Below are 18606 nucleotides of genomic sequence, written 5' to 3' on the forward strand. Positions count from 1 at the left end.
TAAAAAAATATTTAATGACCCTACGATGCTCCAGCTTGCTCAAAGCTTTTATTGTAGGCATTTATTCTTCTTTTGCCTGCCAACTTAACGTAATAACTTACTTGAATAACAGTGAATATGAGTGTTACTAAGGTTTGCATTTAATCTGCTCCAAAAATCAAAAAAGGTATTGCAAAAATTCAATGAGCACATATTGCGTTTACCCAGTTTAAGTTCCTCTTATTTCTTCTAGATCCGCAACGAAACTTCATACGCTCTCGAGCTGTTCTACAAGAAGACGGATTTACAAGCGATTGGGGCTGAGCTGATAGGTTCCCTGACAAACCCGTTCGATGACAAGATGAGGTTGGCAGTGATCGCTCCACAGGAGACCTACAATGTGCCATTGTACATCGCCTACCACTGCAAGCTGTTCCTGCTGCCTTCTAACTTCGAGTAAGCGATATAAACTTCAGTGTGTGTTTAAAAAGACTTTACTGTAGTGTTTCTTCTACTAGCACCTACTATGGTCTTAAAAGTTAGAGTGATAACTATGACGAAAGTTATGGAATTGCAGGATAGGCAGTTCAATCATCTTTTAATTTGATAGCCAGACCCATAAAAAATATTGGTCAAAATTGTGAAATATTGTTATCGTTCCAGGAGCTACCAAACAGCTACTCAAGGCATCTGGTGGATGGAACTAGCGAATGAAGTGGGCACACCGCGGGACATGATATGTCCTGCCAAAGACGGAGAAGACAAGAGGATATTCGCCATGAGGATACTGCCAGTTGAGGGTACGTGTCAGTCCTCTTGTTTTACAGATCTCTGTACCGTATTCAAAGCAATTTGCAGTAATTTTAACCGTTTTCATCCATCTACTGAGATTGAGAAAGACTCCAGTGATGATTATACTGTTATTGCCAGGTTGTCAGTCATCAAAGATCACTCGTGCGATCCCGAACTACGTGGTCCGCGTGGTGCCCCCGCTGGCGGTGTACAACCGGCTGCCGTACGCCACGGAGGTGCGCTGCGAGGCCGCGGCGCTGCACATGCGCATCGAGGCCGGCGAGCGCGCGCACTGCTACACGCTGGCGCTGCCGCAGCCGCACCGGCTGCAGCTCGCCATGCACTACATGGGGCTGCAGTGGACCGGCAGCTTCACGCTGTCTCCTGGTCAGTTCTTCCACTTTACCGCTGTTTGTTGTCCAATGATTCATCATCAACCCATCATCATCATCAACCCGTTTCCGTTCACAACTGGACATAGGCCTCTCCAATGTCATGCTACTGATTGGATCTTCAGCTTTACGCATCCAGCCCATCCATTTGTAAATTAAAATATCCTTATAAGTACCAGCCCGTACTAGCATAGTAATACCATGAGTCGTGTTCCACAGACGTGACGGAGAAGACGGTGTCGCTGAGCAGCGAGAGCGAGATGGAAGGCGGTCGGCAGCAGGTGTGCGTGTGCGTGCGCGTGGCGCGCCGCGACTGCTGGCAGCTGTTCCTGCACGCGCAGCACTGGCTCATCAACAAGACCGGCCTGCCGCTGCAGATGAAGGTAGCCTGCACCAGTATTCTTTATGGTGGAGGCTCTATGTGTTACACTATGTATTGTGAGAGAAAAAGTGAAACAAGTATAGAAGAGATCTTTTTACATTTTACAACTATAACCCAGTCAAGCTCTTTGCCTAGGCCTGTTGTTAACGGAACCTCTTGTTTGGTCCAGTGTTGAAGTCATCGATAAACAAAAATTAAATTAGGAATTGACGTAATAGTTGCCAAAAGAGATTACATACGAGCTCTTTAAATAATGGTGGAAGGTCTCAAAATTATATGTAACGATAGCGAAATGATGATTTGTAAACATTTTAGGTGTATACTGGTATTAAATTGGGCTGTGTCTGGCAGGGTGGTCAGTCAGACACGTGCTACGAGGTGACGGAGGAGCCACTGCTGTGGAGTCCTGGGACTCGAGGGCATCGGCGAGGGGCGCGGGTTCGGTTCCGTGCACACCACTCCGCCTGGTCGCGAGCTGCGCGCCTGGCTGCTGCAGCTCCTGGACTGGTCGTGTGTCCTCACACTGAGAGACGCACCAACTATCGGCTGCTGCTTAATGTAAGTACCTGTCCCTTTGAATTATCCAATAAACGGCTTTTACACATTAAATTAGCATTACTATATCAAATAAAATCAAACGAGAAATCTCCCAAAACTCATAAACTTTCAAACCCTACGACTTTCTAATTTAAACGCTTCTGATTTAACTCTTCTTTTATTTTACAGGTAACCCTATCAGAACTATGTCCTCAGCTGACAAAAATCGTGACGCTTCTACCATATTTCCTAGTCTACAACGATACGAAGCGTCATTTGCGTTTCATGGAGGAGAATGAAGCGGCAGACCTTTGGAACGACCTGGCTCCTCAGCAATGCACTCCGTTCTGGCCACAGACTGACTCTATGTCCATGCACTGCAAGTACCGGGACTCCACTGTGGTCTCCCAACACTTCCCTATCACGAAGAATCATTTTACGGTTCTGAGGATGGATAAAGGGGTGAGTTGATTGATAGCTATTTCATCAAATGCTTATGAGTCATTTCATTTATCTTGCATTTATCAATGATGATGTGGTTGAATGGATTTTTACCTTGGAGTGAAGTTTCGGATTCCGCTTGTTTTGTTTTTAATGCAACCAAAAATTATCGTTGAACCGGCTTCATTTTTCATTTAATAGTCAAAAATAGCCCAAAGTGCATCTATCTGGATGTTTTGGAAGTTACAGGATTCAAAATAAAACAACACAACTACAAAATAAATTAATTTTATTCCTAGAGTTCCCAATCTAAATTATTTACCGTATTTCGGCCGAGGCCATTCTGGCGTCAGAGTACCATCGTCATGAAGAGTGTAGGCAGCTCCCTTGGACTTATGGGACCATATCTTGATGGCCTTCAGATGAGCATCACTTTGCTCCTGGGCTGCTGATACCGGAGGAGCAGGTTCTACTGGAGGAGTCTGGATGTTTGCTGCTGATGAGTAGGATGATGAAGGAGGCGGTGGGAGTGATTGCGATTTTGATTTTGTCACCTGTAACAATAGAAGATGTTGACTGTTATAAAATTTACGGGTTTTATGAATCAGTAAAGTATTTGTTTCGGTTGATGGTATTAGTGATGAGATGTCCACAATACAGATAAAATAATATTTAACATAACGTGAACGTGAAGGAAGAAAATGTAGGAATTTAGTTTTTTTTTTCACGGAGATTTTCTAACTCCTCATTTGATTCCATGACACATATTAGGTACATAAAGTCTTAGACGTTAGCTTCTTCCATAAAGGAGTATAATAAGTTTGTTATTGTGTGTGATTGCAATAACGTTGTTACGGGAGCAGTGAATGAGACGTCTGATTCTTAGGAATAACTTTAATTGACTAAACTTATATGACTAACTTACACTACTTATGGGCGCGAGGTGTCACACACACTACATGATCTTCATGTTATAACTTCTTGTCTACTTATCATCGAAGTGTTAATTCACCCAAACCTTTTACAAATAATCCCAAATACTCACAGTGTAGTGCGGCACATGGTATGAACTGACTGAATGCAACTTAGAATTGTGATTCATCAGCGGTAAGTCGCCAAAATTCTCCACTGCATACGAATCAGAATCTGCTTTCACAACGGTGGGTACATTATGTGTGTAAGACGCATCAAAGTCTACTTCTCTCATGTTAATTGGGGGAGGCAATGTTTCTTCTTCAGTCGTTTCAGGAAAATCTGAAGGAGTTGTACCTGAGTAGGCCATTGGTGGAAGGTTTTCAAATTTCTGAACACTATCAATATTAGATGTCTGAGGTACCGTGTCGTCTTGTGTTCCAAACGTCTCAAATGGGTGTGAGCCGCCTTGTGGAGCAAAACTTGACTGGTCAAACTGTGGTCCGAAATCTTTGTAATTAGTCGATGTGCCTTCTGGTCCATATTCTTGGAATCGTGTCGGTTCATTGTCTTGTGTACTGTAAACTTTGCTTGGTGGCGTCCTATCGTCCTGTGACCCAGGGAAACTGACCTGATTCCATTCTATATCTGTAGGATATGGACTTCTCATGTCGTGTTGTGGCATATAATTCAAAGGAGTTGCTTCAGTCACATAACTTAGGTATTTCTTGAATTCCATTTCGTAAGGCTTTTCCTCAGAATATTTGGTATTATAATTATAATAGTAATCTTTGGCAAACGGCGGTGGTTTGTGAGAATACTTCCTCTTACTCGGTCGATAGTATTCATACTCTATGTCATAGCTTCTATCAGAATATTTATCTTTTTCATAAGCAAATTCGATTATTTTATCCAAATCTTGTGTAGATAAGTTGTTAACTAGGTTATTTATGTCATCGTCCCAACCATGGTTAGTGGGACGTCTACTAACCTTGTGGGGTCGGCTGCCGCGGTATGGTGTGAATGGTGGTGGCGTGTCGTATGTTAGCGGAGGGCCGCGGTATTTCCCTCGTTTAACTCTTGTGTGCGATCCCGAATGTGTGCACCCATCATCACTTTGGCTATGAACCACACACAACACAGTCAATGTTACTAACAGCACAACTTTGAACATTGTTTCACTGTAGTCTACTGAAAACTGAGGGAAAGTGTTTCTGGCGAGTCTTATAAAAGTTGAGATGAAAGTGGTGCTAATTGAGTTAGTGTTGCGCCCCGGCCGCGCCTGCTGTGGCCGGCTGATGTAACTGTTACGTCACGGCTTTCATGTTTATGTTACAAATTACTCATGTACTATTATGCGGATATATGAAATGTTTACATGGACAATTTTTCATTTGTGTTTAGAAGTGGAGTGTTACATGAAGGTGTCCGTTTTGTAGGAATGTGGGTCATGTAAATGTTTGTTGTTGATGATTTTCTAGCTCTAATAGTGTCAACTGGTTACATTTTATTTGACATGTGTGACCCTTTGTACTACACAGAAAGCAAACCTACCTATCTGTGTCCTATTGTCTAATCATGATCATTTTATGACGCTAAATACTTTACTCTCAATTTTCTCTTTACAGACAGCAATATGTGTGGAAGTGACTGGCGGTACTGACCGTCCCTTCACCATCACCTTCAAGCCCTACACGGTAGGGGACTCGCCAGTTCGCATCGACAACTTGTGTGATGACCTATTCCTGAAGCTGCACCAGGCCGACTCAGGCCAGGTGGCTCTGCTGAGCCCCTATCAGTCCATGCTGTATACTTGGGACGATCCCGCAAAAGAAAGGAAGCTGATGTGGAATATTTATAATAATAAAGGCAAAGGATTTGATGCTGCTTTCAATCAGGACGGGTAATGAACTATCTTAAATTCCTCAATAATTTTGGATTTTATTTATACCTTTATATTTACATTGCGTAAATTCTTTTTACAGCTACGGCGAAGAAAAAGTGAGTTTCCACTCAGTAAAGCACTCGACCCTGGTAGCAACCAACAGCGTCACGTCCAAACTATCTTCGACTCTTAAGAGGCTCACTCCAAAGTCCCCTGAACCCTGCTCTTCAAGCAGTGATGACTCTGACAGTTCAGACCTACCTGAAGCACACACGAAAACCAAGAAGATGAGGAAAGACAAGGTGGTGGTGTACTGGATATCTTACATGGATGGATATCAAAGAGTGTTCGCATTGGCTCAGGATGAGCGAATAGCGTATCAGTATAGGATGCGCATCAACGCAGAAAGAAGTAACTACGAGGTCTACATGTCCTTGTCAGGAGTCAGTCTGTCAGTTTGTGTACCAACTCATACCGGAGTCAAGGAGCTAGCATATGTCAGCATGACTGACTCGTTACCTCGGTGGGAAGTCAACGTCAACCACAAGTGGAAGCAGCTGTCCCCTGATCTGACATCTTGGATCGAAGACAAGTATCAGACGGACCAAAAGAAATGTCAATTGAAAGAGTACATCCATCTAGACTTGGAGAAAATGCAGATGACTAAGCCATTCTTCTCTGAACTCCGTAGAACGTACAACCCTGGCGTGTGGCTGCAGCTACGTAAATCTGAAACTTACACGTATTGCCACCTGAAGTGTCAAAGGTTACAGATTGACAATCAGCTCCATGAGGCTGTGTTCCCGAGTGTATTGTACCCTGCACCGATACCCAACGACATTAGGACGAGTAAAGGTTTGAAGCCTTGCGTAGAAATAGTTGCCCTCAAGCAGCACCGACCGAGTTTGAACCAGGACGTGTACAAATACGTCAAGATTTTAGTTCAAGAGTACTGTGTGAACCTGGATCGTGGTTTTGTGAACTATGTCTTTGATATCCTGAACCACTGGAAGATTCAGGAGAAGCCAGCAGTGAGGTTACGAGCTGACCTTGCATTAGTTCACATGCCGTTGCCAGTGATTGCAGTGAAGAGCCAGGTCAACGCACAGAAGAATGTCTTCTTTGAGTACGTTCACCTGTCGCCTGTGAAGCTGGTGCTGAGTTTGTCATCTCGAGGATATTCTGCGGAGTCAGCCAATAGTCCTAGTAAGGCTCGGTTCGGGAACAAGAAGGAGAATAGGCCTAAACTGTTCAACAGTGATCTCCTGGAGTATTTGTTCAATTCCTGGGGATCCTCGCTGTGTGACATGAAGGACGTGGTTATAAAGTAAGTGGACATTGTTTTTTATTCTCATTACATAATTTACTTTTGACCTGGGACGCATATTCGTTTGTATTAGAGACAGAGTTCATGTTTACATACGTGCGAGAAAATTTTTTTGCAAAACTTGTAAATTACACTCTATTTGTATTGGTTTATTTATCACTTTGTTAGGCAGTGCTGTGTCATACAGTATCATATTTTTTTATTTACCATTAATGGACTTTGATAGGTCTTCGATTTTTTAGCGTAGGTAGGTTTCAATCCATTTTGTCATCGACGTTGTTGTTTCAAGGTTTTCTGGATGATTTCAGAATGTCATACCTGGAGTTCCGTAACGCTCCCATCACGACGTCAACCCTGGTGGAACAAGCCTCCCACCACTATTGGACGCAGCTGGTGCAGCAGTTCTATGTCCTCGTGCTCGGGCTCAACATCCTGGGGAACCCGTACAGCCATATTGGAGACTTCTCTCGAGGACTCAAGCAGTATTATGAACCTTGTCTGGTAAGATATAAAACTTATTTATCAATCGTTATTTTCCCAAAAGACTGATTTCAAGAATTCTTGGACTTTCATAACACGGCCATAACAAAATAGCACTATTACACGTCATTTATTCAGTTAGATGATGATGGTATTTCCCAACTGACTCCTTTAAAAAAACAACACCAAAACACACAAATCTTAATTAATTATTACGCTATCGGTTTACTTACGTAACTATTTGACGAAGAACTCGACTAGTTTCAAGCCATGTCAGAGGCTCATATTCATGCGCAACATTCCGCTGCATTCACACGTGACGCGGCGATTGTCAGTAGTAGTGCGATAATCGCAGTGTCTCAAGAAAGTCAGATCTTTTAATATTCTGTGTTCATAGTTAAGTTTTCTCAAGTCGTAAGTCTCGTCCCATTTAGGGTACTGCCCTGGGCCGTAAGATCATGGATGTGGCCTCTCGGCTGGAGGACGGTGCAGCAGCGTTACTAGGACTGCGAGCGAGCCCGACTACGAGGACCAGCGCCATGTTCGACGACCTGCCTAAACCACAGACGCCGAGACGGAAACCAGGTGAGTGATATCCATTTCTTTCCAGCCCGTTACGATGTGGCCTGGCCATTGCAATCTGCAGATGTTGGTGACTATGGTTCTCAGGCAATTTTCAACATTTCGGATTTTGTTGCACTAAGAAACTCTGAGCATAGCTCTTTCTAAACTTAGGATGTTCTTCAATGCGTTTGTAATTAAACAGTTTCGGAAAAATCACGTGTATCTGCCTCACACTGCGTTAAGTTTTTCTGCAATTGTTCTCTTCTTGGAGTCGTGTGTTAGTTTATATACAAGTTATTTTACACCTTAATTTATTTATATCTGATAATATGGCGCCTCTGCAGACACAGGTTTCAATATTGATCGATTTAATTATGTGTAATTTTCTATCAGGGGAAGTTCCTCAACTCAGTAACGACATCCCGGAGAGTGTGATAGAAGGAGACAGCAGCAATCAAGCCAGCATCGCTCTCGCTCTCACAGCTCTCGTCGCTAGACCAACGTTTGGTGAGTTTTCATTTATTTTCCGATTTGAGATTTTTCCTCCAACTAATTCTTTATGAAGTGTTTGTTAGAGACAGTTTCTGTTGATTATTGCTATGTAAAAATTGATTCTCTCAGAATAAATATTCTGTGAAGCACTATAAACAAAGACCTTTATATAGTACCTATGCAATGGTAACTTTAAGCGAAAATCAATTTTTACAATCAGTATATCTTTCTACATCCATTTCAATTTTGAGCATGGAATTTTAAGATAAATCTAATCAATACATTTTTGTGATATCAATTTTAGTGATTACTTCTACGTAGTAGATAACAAGCATGATTGTGATTTCAAAACTAACTTTTATATTGACGTTTTGGTGTTTTTATCGTCCATTTACTGTTTATTATATGCAATGTACCTAATATGTGCATTGTCCATAAACACATATCTATGTATCTCATATTTAATTATATCTATGTTAGTACCTGATTGTTAATACATTGTTTCTCGTTTGTTCTGTTCCGCGGACAGATGATGACTGTGTCGTTGTGAGGAGTGAGTATCTTAGTGCACGATCATTGTTTCGTAAAAAAATATATGCGGTCAAAATTAATAACCAGTCTTTATTAAAAATCCCTCGATCAATTGAATAAAGTAATATTACGAGTCCAACGATTAAGAAAGGTTATTAATTTTGGCTGTTAGCGTTTAAATAAGCATGGCTTAGTAAGATAATACACAAGTAACTTTGTGGGCAGAAGTTACATTACAGGTAGGTAATGTAATCATAGGTAGATACTACGACGCGACGTTTAAAATCGTGTCAAAGTATTGCAATGAGCATGTGCGTAATCCTCAGTTTTATACGTAAGTATTCACAGGCAGCATCCACGTTAAACTTGAATGGAAACCTTTACAATATCACGAGAATGAGAGTACAGAAGTTCAAAGTGCACTTAATGCACCTGTGCACATAATTGATAAACTAAAAGTACGTGACAGTACCTACCTAACCATTTTTTAAGTGTAGAAAATCATCGAATGTCTTCTCCCGCCTTGGGCCAGGGGAGAGAGACTGTCACTTTTACTGACTAAAAACCACCGTTCCTACTTCTGCTTTTCGAGCCGGAGCCCCGGTAAACCAGTATCTGCCCTACCCTTGCTTCCAAGCAGAATAATTTAAGAAGTAAACCAATATTGCACTCAGTACCTAGGTGGCATTACTAGCGAAACAAGTCCTATCAGTTCGGACTCTGATTTTGTTAAATATCTCCCTTCCCAAGTTCTTAATAACATTACCTAGATGACTAGACAATAGGCGTAGGACAATCTTAATGCATCTTGAAACAGAATACGGGGCATGTACACGTGTCTTTAATAAAATAGCGACTTAACCTCTTGTATATGTATTTATAAGACACAATAGAAAATACATTGTGTATCGCGTGGATCCACGTTTCAGCACACGACGGGTTAAACTAATTTCTCTTATTTTGGTTACATCTCAGATGTATGTCGCGAGGCAGCCCGCGCGTCTCTGTCTCGGCAGCTGAACGTCAGCAGCGCGGAGAGTGCGCTGAAGGCGTGCGTGGAACGGAGTGGAGGTCGATTACTGGCGCGGCGCCGACTGCCGCGGCATTGTGATCCTATTGAAGTGAGTTTTTTGGTCTTGATTTGTTCAAATGTTGTTTTGGACACTGGATTGGTTACTATACTGGTCAAATGAAAGATTTATAATAATATCTAACTTTATTTTTGTCTTTTTTTACGTCACTTCAGTTTTCTCCAGGTGTAAAGATTTTTGACGAATTTTCGTTAAAACTTGGGTGCCTACTCCGGTGCTCGAATCCGAAGTTTCGTTTAATTTTCAGCCGTAGGTTTTATGATTTAATAATTATTAAATCATAAAACTACTTGCAATAACGTTTTATTTTCATTTTCATATCAAAATTTATTTATTTATCTTCATTTTATTCGTTCATTTTTGTTCACGAAAGTTCGCAATAAATAGAATTGTAGTATGCAATCTGCGAAGTTTCGGACGAAACTTCGCAGATTGCATACTACAATTCGTTTTTCATTGTATTAGCTGTTCTAATTTCTGGAAATACTAATTCGATAATGAAAAGTCTTCAATTTTCTATGATAGTGATCTACTAACTTTTTATTATCGTGTATCAGGGAGTCCGGCCATTCTCCCAGCACGCTGCACTGGGGCTGCAGCTGCTGACGCTGCTGGGCCGCGGCCACTACGCCGACACTGACGCGTACATTGCGCATGCGCATCTAGGTCCTACGTCCAACTGTACGCTACTCATATCTACGCAGTGAGTATTATTTCACTTTATGCTCATATGGTCCAGTGGTTACAACCATGCAAGAGGTCTTAAGTTCGATTCACGACTTGAGTGTTTGTGGTTTTGCGTGTACTCAACTTCGGGTCAAACTAAGCTTCCTTTTTCGGACATTTACGCTCCATTTAACTGTTGATATTTCTTCAGACACATATTCATGGTCCGAGCGAGTGGCACCAGCGGCTCCTGGCACGTGGAGTGGGCAGTCAAGCTGGATGACGTCATCGGCTCCCCCATAGTGCACGGGGATAAACTGCTGCTTAATATTAAACAGGTTTGTATTCATTCCAGTTTTCTAAGAACAAAAGCAAAAGAGAGAAAGAGAGCAAAAGTAAACTACAACGTTATGTAGTCCAAAATATATTTCTTTTTGCCGTTTCTGTATGTGATTTATGGGTGTAGTCACTGCACTTATTCTCGATCAGGATCACTTATCAACATTTTACACAATTATCTTTAATTTTTTAATGTCATTTTCGTTTGTATCGCTCCTCGGTTTGTCACCATGGTATTCATTACATGTCCTAACTAAGAGACGATTAGCTAACTTTCAGTTTCGATATTCTTTTGAGTTTACAAAGTGCAGGATAATACCAGTTTACTAATACTTTGATCTAATAATGTTGATAAATCTAACTCTTTAATGGCAGACATTTTTCATCACTAATCCAAAATGTTCGGTAATTTCCAGGACGAGCTTGTAAACTATTTCTCAACGGATGAGAAGGTGATAGAGGTATCAGATCCGGAGGTACTGACCTGGCTGCACTCCAAGATTGAGTGCGCCCTCATACTGGCGCTAGAAGACAAGAGATGCGTCTCTACTGATTAGAACTAAACTATAAGGCCAAAAACGAGATACGAACAAAAACTTACTTCATTTCATAACTATTAGAGTTCATTTTTCAATGACAACTTAACACAATGTTTGTAATGGATATGGAACTTTATCACAAGTTATTAAAGATCAATTTTGAGTAATCATCTCGTTTATTGGCCTTGACTTTATTATGTACACTGATTTATAGGTACCCTTATACATGATACAGTTAATCGCCCATCAGAAAGTCTAAATGTGATCCTTATTTCAACAATATTAAGTGTTATATTTGAATGACAAAATCTAGAAGTTTTGGAAATAAATAACAATGAAATACCTATGTGGGGGTTGACTGTATCTACTCTTATATGTATGTATTTAATACATAAATAGACAATTTGTAACTAATACAATTTAAGAAACCCTTTTATTACTGACATTGTCTAAAAATAGGGACTTGTACTAACACTAGAGGGCGCTACAAAAAGGCTATCACTAAAGAGGCACAATTATGAAGAAATAAATGACCTTGTCTATGAATCTATACTGCAATGTGCCAGTGGCGCCACCTAGAGTGAAAAGAAAAGTCCTAAATTGTTTATAAACAGAGAACTAAATGGAAAAGGCAAAAATTCCCTCTGCCAAATTGAAATAGACGTTTATATAACTTGTTTTATGCATAGATTATATAAAACCAGTGATATTTGTACATTTATCTATATGACGATCACCTCATTCATATGTCAATAATAATAATTAAATTATTTATCCTTATTCATCAATCTCCGTTTGGAACTATGCAGGGGACATATCAGACCATCAGGAAGCCTCGAAGTCTGTTTTGTAACGACAATAATTTAAAAAACAAAATATTTGTACCTATTAAATTCATATTTTTTGATCTCAATATCTAGTCAGCTTTTGCGTACACCTATTTTAATTTACTTTTAAGTATATTTAATAGCCAAAACACGCGTATTTACTTAGTTTCAATGCAACTGATTAAATAGATAAGTTAAGGCGCGGTGAATAGACAACTTTTATGTATTTGAGGGGGTGAAGCAGGTGAAGTGGGTCTCGTGTACTGAGGGGTGCACCGTGCAAATGTCATTGATACGCGTATTCCATTTTATTTAGGAGCGTAATTTCGCTACTATTGTTTCATGGACGAGTGGCCCAGTGCGTTGCTGTCTAGATTCGCGTTCCGTGATCCTTAAGATCGAATCTCATTACTCGTATTAGTTTTTGTTTTTTTATTTTTTCAATATTATGTTGTATACATTTTTATTTTATTTTTATTTTATTTTTTTATTAGTTTTTTTTTGACTAAAACCGAAATCGAACAATAATTTACACAAACTTACTACTACTATAGTTTTTGCGCTAGTGACAGTTGCCTGTATGACGTTGACGTCTCTCAGTACCACATGATTAGGGATGGACATTAGAAAGGTCTTTTTTTATCGCTATCGATACTCGCAGCATACATTGAATTCTCTTTAATTTTGTTATTAAAGTGTGTTGTTTAGTTGTGCAGTGTATCTGCGTGTATATAATGTCAATATACAGATACAGATTCAGATGATCCTGACTCAGATAATAATATGAGTTTGGACGAATAATAAGTAAATAATTTTGGTTTTAAGCAAGGAGCGTGTGTGACGTGTCGAAGATCTGACACGTTTGGCTCTCCAGTGCCCCGAACAGTCGCTACAGTCGAAGACAAGTTTTTACATTCAATATTCTGTACTTAGAGCCTATGCACACCACGTCTTATAAACGGCCGGCGACGCGCGTTTTGGAAACGCGCGTCGCCGGACGTTTTTCTCCTACAGTGCAGTTTGTTGTCGTTTGTATCGATACAAACGCGCGGCACCAGCGCGTGTGTATCGATAACACGCGCGTTTGCATCGCTTCCGCATCGCTACACACGCGTGTCTGTATCGCTACACACGCGCGTCAGGTGTGCAAAGGTCTACAGGCCGCGTCTAACTATCGCGTCTGTAGCAATACAGACGCGATACGCACGCAAGTATCGCGTCAGTATCGCTAAAAACGCGCGTCGACGGCGCGTTTAAAAAACGTGGTGCAAACATAGGCACTTAGAAGCAGTAGGCACTAATCTTTTAAAAACTAAAAAACGGACAGGAGGATATATAAATAAAACACCAATTATGTATAAAATATGTATTATTCATCTTCAATAATTAGGAGAATGTCATCTAAGAATTGTGTAGGGGGCGGGGTACGTATATTTTCTTGGTATCTTTCCCAACTGAGATACCATATTATACAGGCTGAGATGCACGCCACTGACGAATAACTGATAAAATCACCTCATCTTCCAAGACTCTTCTGCCAATAGAGTTACTGCGACCAGTCGCAATCGTACAATCTACACAGCGATCCATGTCGTCAATATCCGATTGATAGGCTTAAACAGTTGTCCAAAATAGAGAGTAAGGTAATTTAGAGATGCAAGATCCGTCAAAAGTCCTTTATAAAGCCGAGGTCGTGGGGTTTAACAATAAAACATGGAAAATACGTGCGCATTTAGAACGAAACACAACAAACAAGTGTCATCTGTCAATCGATGACTGACTGATATCAGACAGAAGTGTTGTAAGAAGTTTAAATCACAGAGTACTTATACGCATAAATGATTAAATAATCATTAATGTTTTATAACTTAATTTAAGTTTTCTCGCTTCCCAGATAGAAACAAGGTACCATATTTTGTGATTTCCTATAGAAAAATATGACGGTTTTTTTAATATACATTTCAACTAGTTAACTGCTGGGCCCAAAAGTCCCCTTCTCCTTTCAAGAATGGTACGGAACGTTACTGAATGTGTCATCTGCACCATGCTACGCGGTAATAGTATATGAAAAAATTAATTGTATTTACATAACTTTAAATAGATTTCGTACAAAAAAATATACTGACAACCCAACTTAGAAAAAGCTAATTACAAAATAAAATATTACAAACAGCAAAAAGATATGTTAGTGAATGATTATTTTCTGAGCGGCGATTGACACAAACTGACATAGGTCCACCAAGCAGCGCGCCTCAGCGGTCACTGCCGGTCCGCGTAGGAATGAAAGAGAAACGAATAGATGTCATGATCGAACGACGTTTTGTTCGATTCGTTCTGAGTTATTTATCATGAATTATATTAATTCTTACAAATATCTCATTTCAATCGACAAATAAATAAGGCAGATCCCTTTATTATTTTAAATTACGTCACTGTTATTAATTTTATTAAGATATGTTTATAAATAATATAGTTACAATGGCTAGAATTTCAATTTAAATGGTTAGTTTATGATTTTTTTTATCGAGAAAATTTATAGAAATCGTGTTTTGAAGAAGGTGGTCCATTCATAAAAATGATCAAGATTAACATATATTTTTTTTGTTGCTCTAACATGTAAACATTGGGCAAAAAAATCTGTTGAATCAATCCTATTTTGACTATGCACAGCGCCTTAATGTAAATCAGCTTTTTGTCATGACGTCATCATTGCTATTTGAATAGAATTTGTCGACGCAGTGGATACTAATTACAAGGTAAACTTAATTAACTAATTGTCGTGATCTGTAACTTGGGTGTCGTATAAACGAATTGTAGTTAAAATGGCCGGCAAACGTGTCGCCATCTAGCGCAAATTATAATAAACTGTGCAATTTCATTGCCTAATTAATTTAGTACTCACTGATATTGTAATAAATGTTAAAGTATTTTCATATTAAATTGAATATTTATATTGTTTTATGTATCGTTCTTTAAGCTTTAGTACGTAAGCTTGTTATCTATATTATACTAAGAGTTTGTTTGTTTGGACTCGCTATTCTCCGGAACTACTGGTCCGATTTGAATTATTATTTTTGTGTTGGATAGCGCGGTTTTCGAAGAAGGCTATAGGCTATGAAACATCACGCTATGACCAATAGGAGCCGAGCAGCGGGAGAAACCGCGCGGGAGTAGCTAGTAATGAAATACATGTAATCATTTTGCCGTAACAGTAGGTTTATAAGTTACCTACCAGTATTCTGATATCCGCCTTTAGGGCGACAAGATAATAAATGTGTTTAAATTTTTGGTGTCCATACTAATAATTGTTTGTGTGTCCTGAATGTTTTAATGTAGACAGAATTGTTGTCATGTTGCACAAAATATGTTTTAGTTGGCTCCTTCATTCATTCCTATATTTTTAATCTTTCAACAATTTAGTAAAATACCACCCATTTATTAAAACTATGAAATAGGTAATTAAAATGTATTATTACACCCCATCTCGTTCACATGTAACCAACGTGAATGAGAGGCCAATAAAAACAAACAAAAAATGTTGCAAAGTAATTTTTAGGTCAGTGTTGCCAGTAAAAAGAAAAACTTTTCTGAATTTTTTGGGAATGTTTGAAGGAGTCTTTAATGTTTCATAATCATTTAACAGGCCAAATGGTAGCTTCACCCATCGCAAGTTAAGACATGCTTACATCGAAAGTTAAAAAATCAAAATCATGAAACTTGAATGTTTTTTAAATGGAAAATAAAATGTGATTCTGATGTTTGGCTGTTTTATTTTAGTAAATAAATATAAATAACATTTTTGAATACAGTTATTCTGGGTAAATTTGGATCATTCTTCTTATGAAACTCTTAAATTGTTAATAAGAAATGGGCTGATGATGATAGAAAGCAAAACAAGTTTAAAATGTTTACAAGTAAGGTTCAATGTTCAACTGTGGGTCCAATTTTATCCAGAATTACTACATTTTCTATTTTTATACTGATGTTACTAAACCAGATGCTCTTTATCATACAAACGTAACAAATCTTCTATACACTAACAATAGTAAAATATATTGTTCGAATTGGCGGGGGCACTGCCATGCCCCTAGATTATATTCAATTTCATCATTTCGCTATTGACATTTTTTTGTTTAACATATTATTATCCTTGATATTATAAATAGTCATTTGGACTTAGCAGACAACTTGTCGTTAACTATCATCATAGTATTACTAACCACATAGCGTGGTCGTTTAATTCTAATTGAATACAAAATTCTACAAAATATTACAAAATAAATTAACATACCTTCTAACTCAGAAGTATACTAGAGGGCAATATTCATAAGTTGGTTTAAATGGTCTTCATAAAAGTGATAAAACAACATTATCATCACATTTAGTAAATATAATTCAGTAGACTATCTATTGGTGTTCTCATAATAAGTAGTAGTATTCTAAAATAGATGACTAGCAGACCGTTATAGACATTATGTGCAGAATAATATAGTCTTATGTTCTTTCAACATTAAGAGTTCTCTAGATTTACTCAGAGTTCTCATCACTAGAGCTGTAATCTCCAACCAAGGATACATGTTTAGTCTCTACTTTGTCTATTGCAATATCATTCTCACAAGTATTCTTAACTTCATCCTTCTTTATATTTAAAATATCTACTTTCTTTAGGTCTACTTTTTCCTCATTCTCATGTTTATTAGGAACTTCACTGTTTATTTTAATGCTATCTTTTAAATCATTACTTTTAGTAACTTTTTCTTCTAATCTGGAATCTTCTTTAGTATCACTTACTTTACTATCTGTACTATTCTTAACATCAATTTTACTTCTTTTTAGTGTGATACCTAGGCCTTGTCTCGTAAGTGAATTACTTTTAGACAAAGATTCTTCTTTTTTGAGTCCTCCAAAACTGGTCAGTAATCCAGTGGAACTTGGCAAAGCTGGTGTGTTGAGGATCTTACTTCTAGTTTGCGTTTGGGACTCCTCAACACTCTTTGAAGGTCGTAGGGAGAGGAGTGACGCCATATTTCTGTCATCTTCATTCTCCGGTAGAAGACTTATGTCTAGAGAAGATTTAGCTAGCAGTAGGCTGTCATTCACTGATGATTCTTCTAGTTCTTTTCTCCTTTTCTGTAATATAAATAATTATAAATAATTTTAATTATAGGTATAATTCTAGGAATTAACATAAAATGTGTCGATTGGAAACCAGTAAAATATTAAAAACATAACCCTCCTTCTGGTGCAGTCGGGTAATAAAAAACAGATATTTAGGTTTTTAAACTAATAAAACACAATCATACATACCCTAAAGTTCCTCCTCAAAGAACAGTTAGCATCATAATCATCCTTCCACACAGACTCATTTCTCCCGACCAGCCGCCCCAGCCTTGGATTGTCAAGTTTGGCAGTTCCCTCATCTCCAGTCTTGTGTTCCAGCCTGAACATGGCATCATCAAACAGTTTCTTCTGGGTTTCCTTAGTTTCTGGCACAATCTGGCCATTGTCTGTTGGGTCCCAGCGGTTCTCCTGCCTTCTTGCTCCAGATACAATCACATAGTCTAAGTTCTGGAAATGGGAAAGAGAAATTAGATTGGACAATGGTTCCAAGTTTACCACATCCATGGTGACCAACATTTGCAGAGGGTTTGCCATTACAGATAACAGATGTTTTTACAGTTAAAAATTGTGCAATATTCCATTGATTGACATTGATACACAAATAAGGGAATTTATAACATAATAAGTGACTTATACATACCCCTGGATCAGTTTTGATTTCAAAATGGTTGTCACACAAATGGCACTTCATTCGGAACTGATACACCGGAGTTGTGTAGTACATTCCAATCTTGGTCTTCTCAGCATTGTATCTGACTCCCATTCCGATGTGGTTCTTACATCCTTCGCACCAGATGTTGTAGGGCATCTCAAAACGGATGATCAGGATCCCCATGTGTAGTTTCCTGGCTCTCTCTCGCAATGCATGTGTTCCCATGAATTTGTTCAACCCCCCGACCTTAGGGTCATAGTCGGGGGGATAATACAGATTCTGTCCCTTGCGTTCTCCCATTTTGTAGCCTGCAAGGATTATAAAATGGTTACAGCAACGTTAATACAATTATAAACAAAGTCATTGGGCAATTCCACAATTTTATAGGAAAATATCATGCTATTGAGGATTTTCTCGTATGTTATAAGAACTGTAGTTACCTGCTAAATAATGTAAATCTTCTAAGGTGAACTTGTCTCCTTAATTATATTAAAATAGTGTTTTGTACGCGAATATTCCACAACGTGAAACAAATCAACAAAATGTCCAGTCCAATATTGATGTGAAATGTCAAAATGGATGTCAAATGAAAAAATCAAAACAAACCACAGCTTATAAATCAAAGAAATTAATTTAACTTAGATTAAAAATAAATTG

The 18606-nt window shown here is 38.8% G+C and overlaps 3 protein-coding genes across 7 annotated transcripts in view; 1 reads left to right on the forward strand and 2 right to left on the reverse strand.

Annotated features, from left to right (window-relative positions):
* LOC118276365 (intermembrane lipid transfer protein VPS13A-like) overlaps positions 1-15932 on the forward strand; it is a 42508-nt gene extending 26576 nt beyond the window's left edge. For 2 of the 5 annotated variants that reach the window (XM_050707510.1, XM_050707509.1), the window contains exons 38-53: positions 233-435; positions 643-779; positions 910-1158; positions 1383-1546; positions 1861-2103; positions 2272-2544; positions 5064-5338; positions 5421-6647; positions 6956-7148; positions 7562-7712; positions 8085-8198; positions 8713-8736; positions 9690-9835; positions 10363-10508; positions 10683-10809; positions 11227-15932. In XM_050707510.1, the coding sequence (XP_050563467.1) occupies positions 233-435; positions 643-779; positions 910-1158; positions 1383-1546; positions 1861-2103; positions 2272-2544; positions 5064-5338; positions 5421-6647; positions 6956-7148; positions 7562-7712; positions 8085-8198; positions 8713-8736; positions 9690-9835; positions 10363-10508; positions 10683-10809; positions 11227-11367 (3813 nt within the window). In that variant the 3' untranslated portion in view covers positions 11368-15932. The remainder of the gene's footprint in view (positions 1-232; positions 436-642; positions 780-909; positions 1159-1382; positions 1547-1860; positions 2104-2271; positions 2545-5063; positions 5339-5420; positions 6648-6955; positions 7149-7561; positions 7713-8084; positions 8199-8712; positions 8737-9689; positions 9836-10362; positions 10509-10682; positions 10810-11226) is intronic. The other 3 variants (XM_050707512.1, XM_050707511.1, XM_050707513.1) reach the window with 3 other exon arrangements.
* LOC118276383 (uncharacterized) lies at positions 2384-4673 on the reverse strand. Its single transcript, XM_035594680.2, has 3 exons — positions 3569-4673; positions 2846-3077; positions 2384-2526 (listed from the first exon to the last, which is right to left on the reverse strand). The coding sequence occupies exons 1-3, from the start codon at positions 4607-4609 to the stop codon at positions 2519-2521; spliced, it is 1281 nt and encodes a 426-aa protein (XP_035450573.2). The 5' UTR covers positions 4610-4673; the 3' UTR covers positions 2384-2518.
* LOC118276375 (coiled-coil domain-containing protein 130 homolog) lies at positions 15653-18555 on the reverse strand. The gene is made up of 4 exons (XM_035594670.2): positions 18390-18555; positions 17938-18257; positions 17484-17744; positions 15653-17306 (listed from the first exon to the last, which is right to left on the reverse strand). The coding sequence occupies exons 2-4, from the start codon at positions 18247-18249 to the stop codon at positions 16704-16706; spliced, it is 1176 nt and encodes a 391-aa protein (XP_035450563.2). The 5' UTR covers positions 18250-18257; positions 18390-18555; the 3' UTR covers positions 15653-16703.
* Between the last annotated feature and the right edge of the window lie 51 nt (positions 18556-18606).

The sequence above is a fragment of the Spodoptera frugiperda genome, chromosome 31 (genome assembly GCF_023101765.2).
Source record: "Spodoptera frugiperda isolate SF20-4 chromosome 31, AGI-APGP_CSIRO_Sfru_2.0, whole genome shotgun sequence".
NCBI lineage: Eukaryota > Metazoa > Arthropoda > Insecta > Lepidoptera > Noctuidae > Spodoptera > Spodoptera frugiperda.

What these genes read in the sequence shown, in the direction of transcription:
- LOC118276383 (XM_035594680.2), bottom strand. Translation starts at nt 4,609, where the DNA reads ATGTTCAAAGTTGTGCTGTTAGTAACATTGACTGTGTTGTGTGTGGTT. An exon ending in ACCATGTGCCGCACTACACT is followed by an intron (nt 3,078 to 3,568) that starts GTGAGTATTTGG and finishes CTATTGTTACAG; the next exon opens with GTGACAAAATCAAAATCGCA.
- LOC118276375 (XM_035594670.2), bottom strand. Translation starts at nt 18,249, where the DNA reads ATGGGAGAACGCAAGGGACAGAATCTGTATTATCCCCCCGACTATGAC. An exon ending in AAATCAAAACTGATCCAGGG is followed by an intron (nt 17,745 to 17,937) that starts GTATGTATAAGT and finishes TCCCATTTCCAG; the next exon opens with AACTTAGACTATGTGATTGT. An exon ending in CTTTGAGGAGGAACTTTAGG is followed by an intron (nt 17,307 to 17,483) that starts GTATGTATGATT and finishes TTTATATTACAG; the next exon opens with AAAAGGAGAAAAGAACTAGA.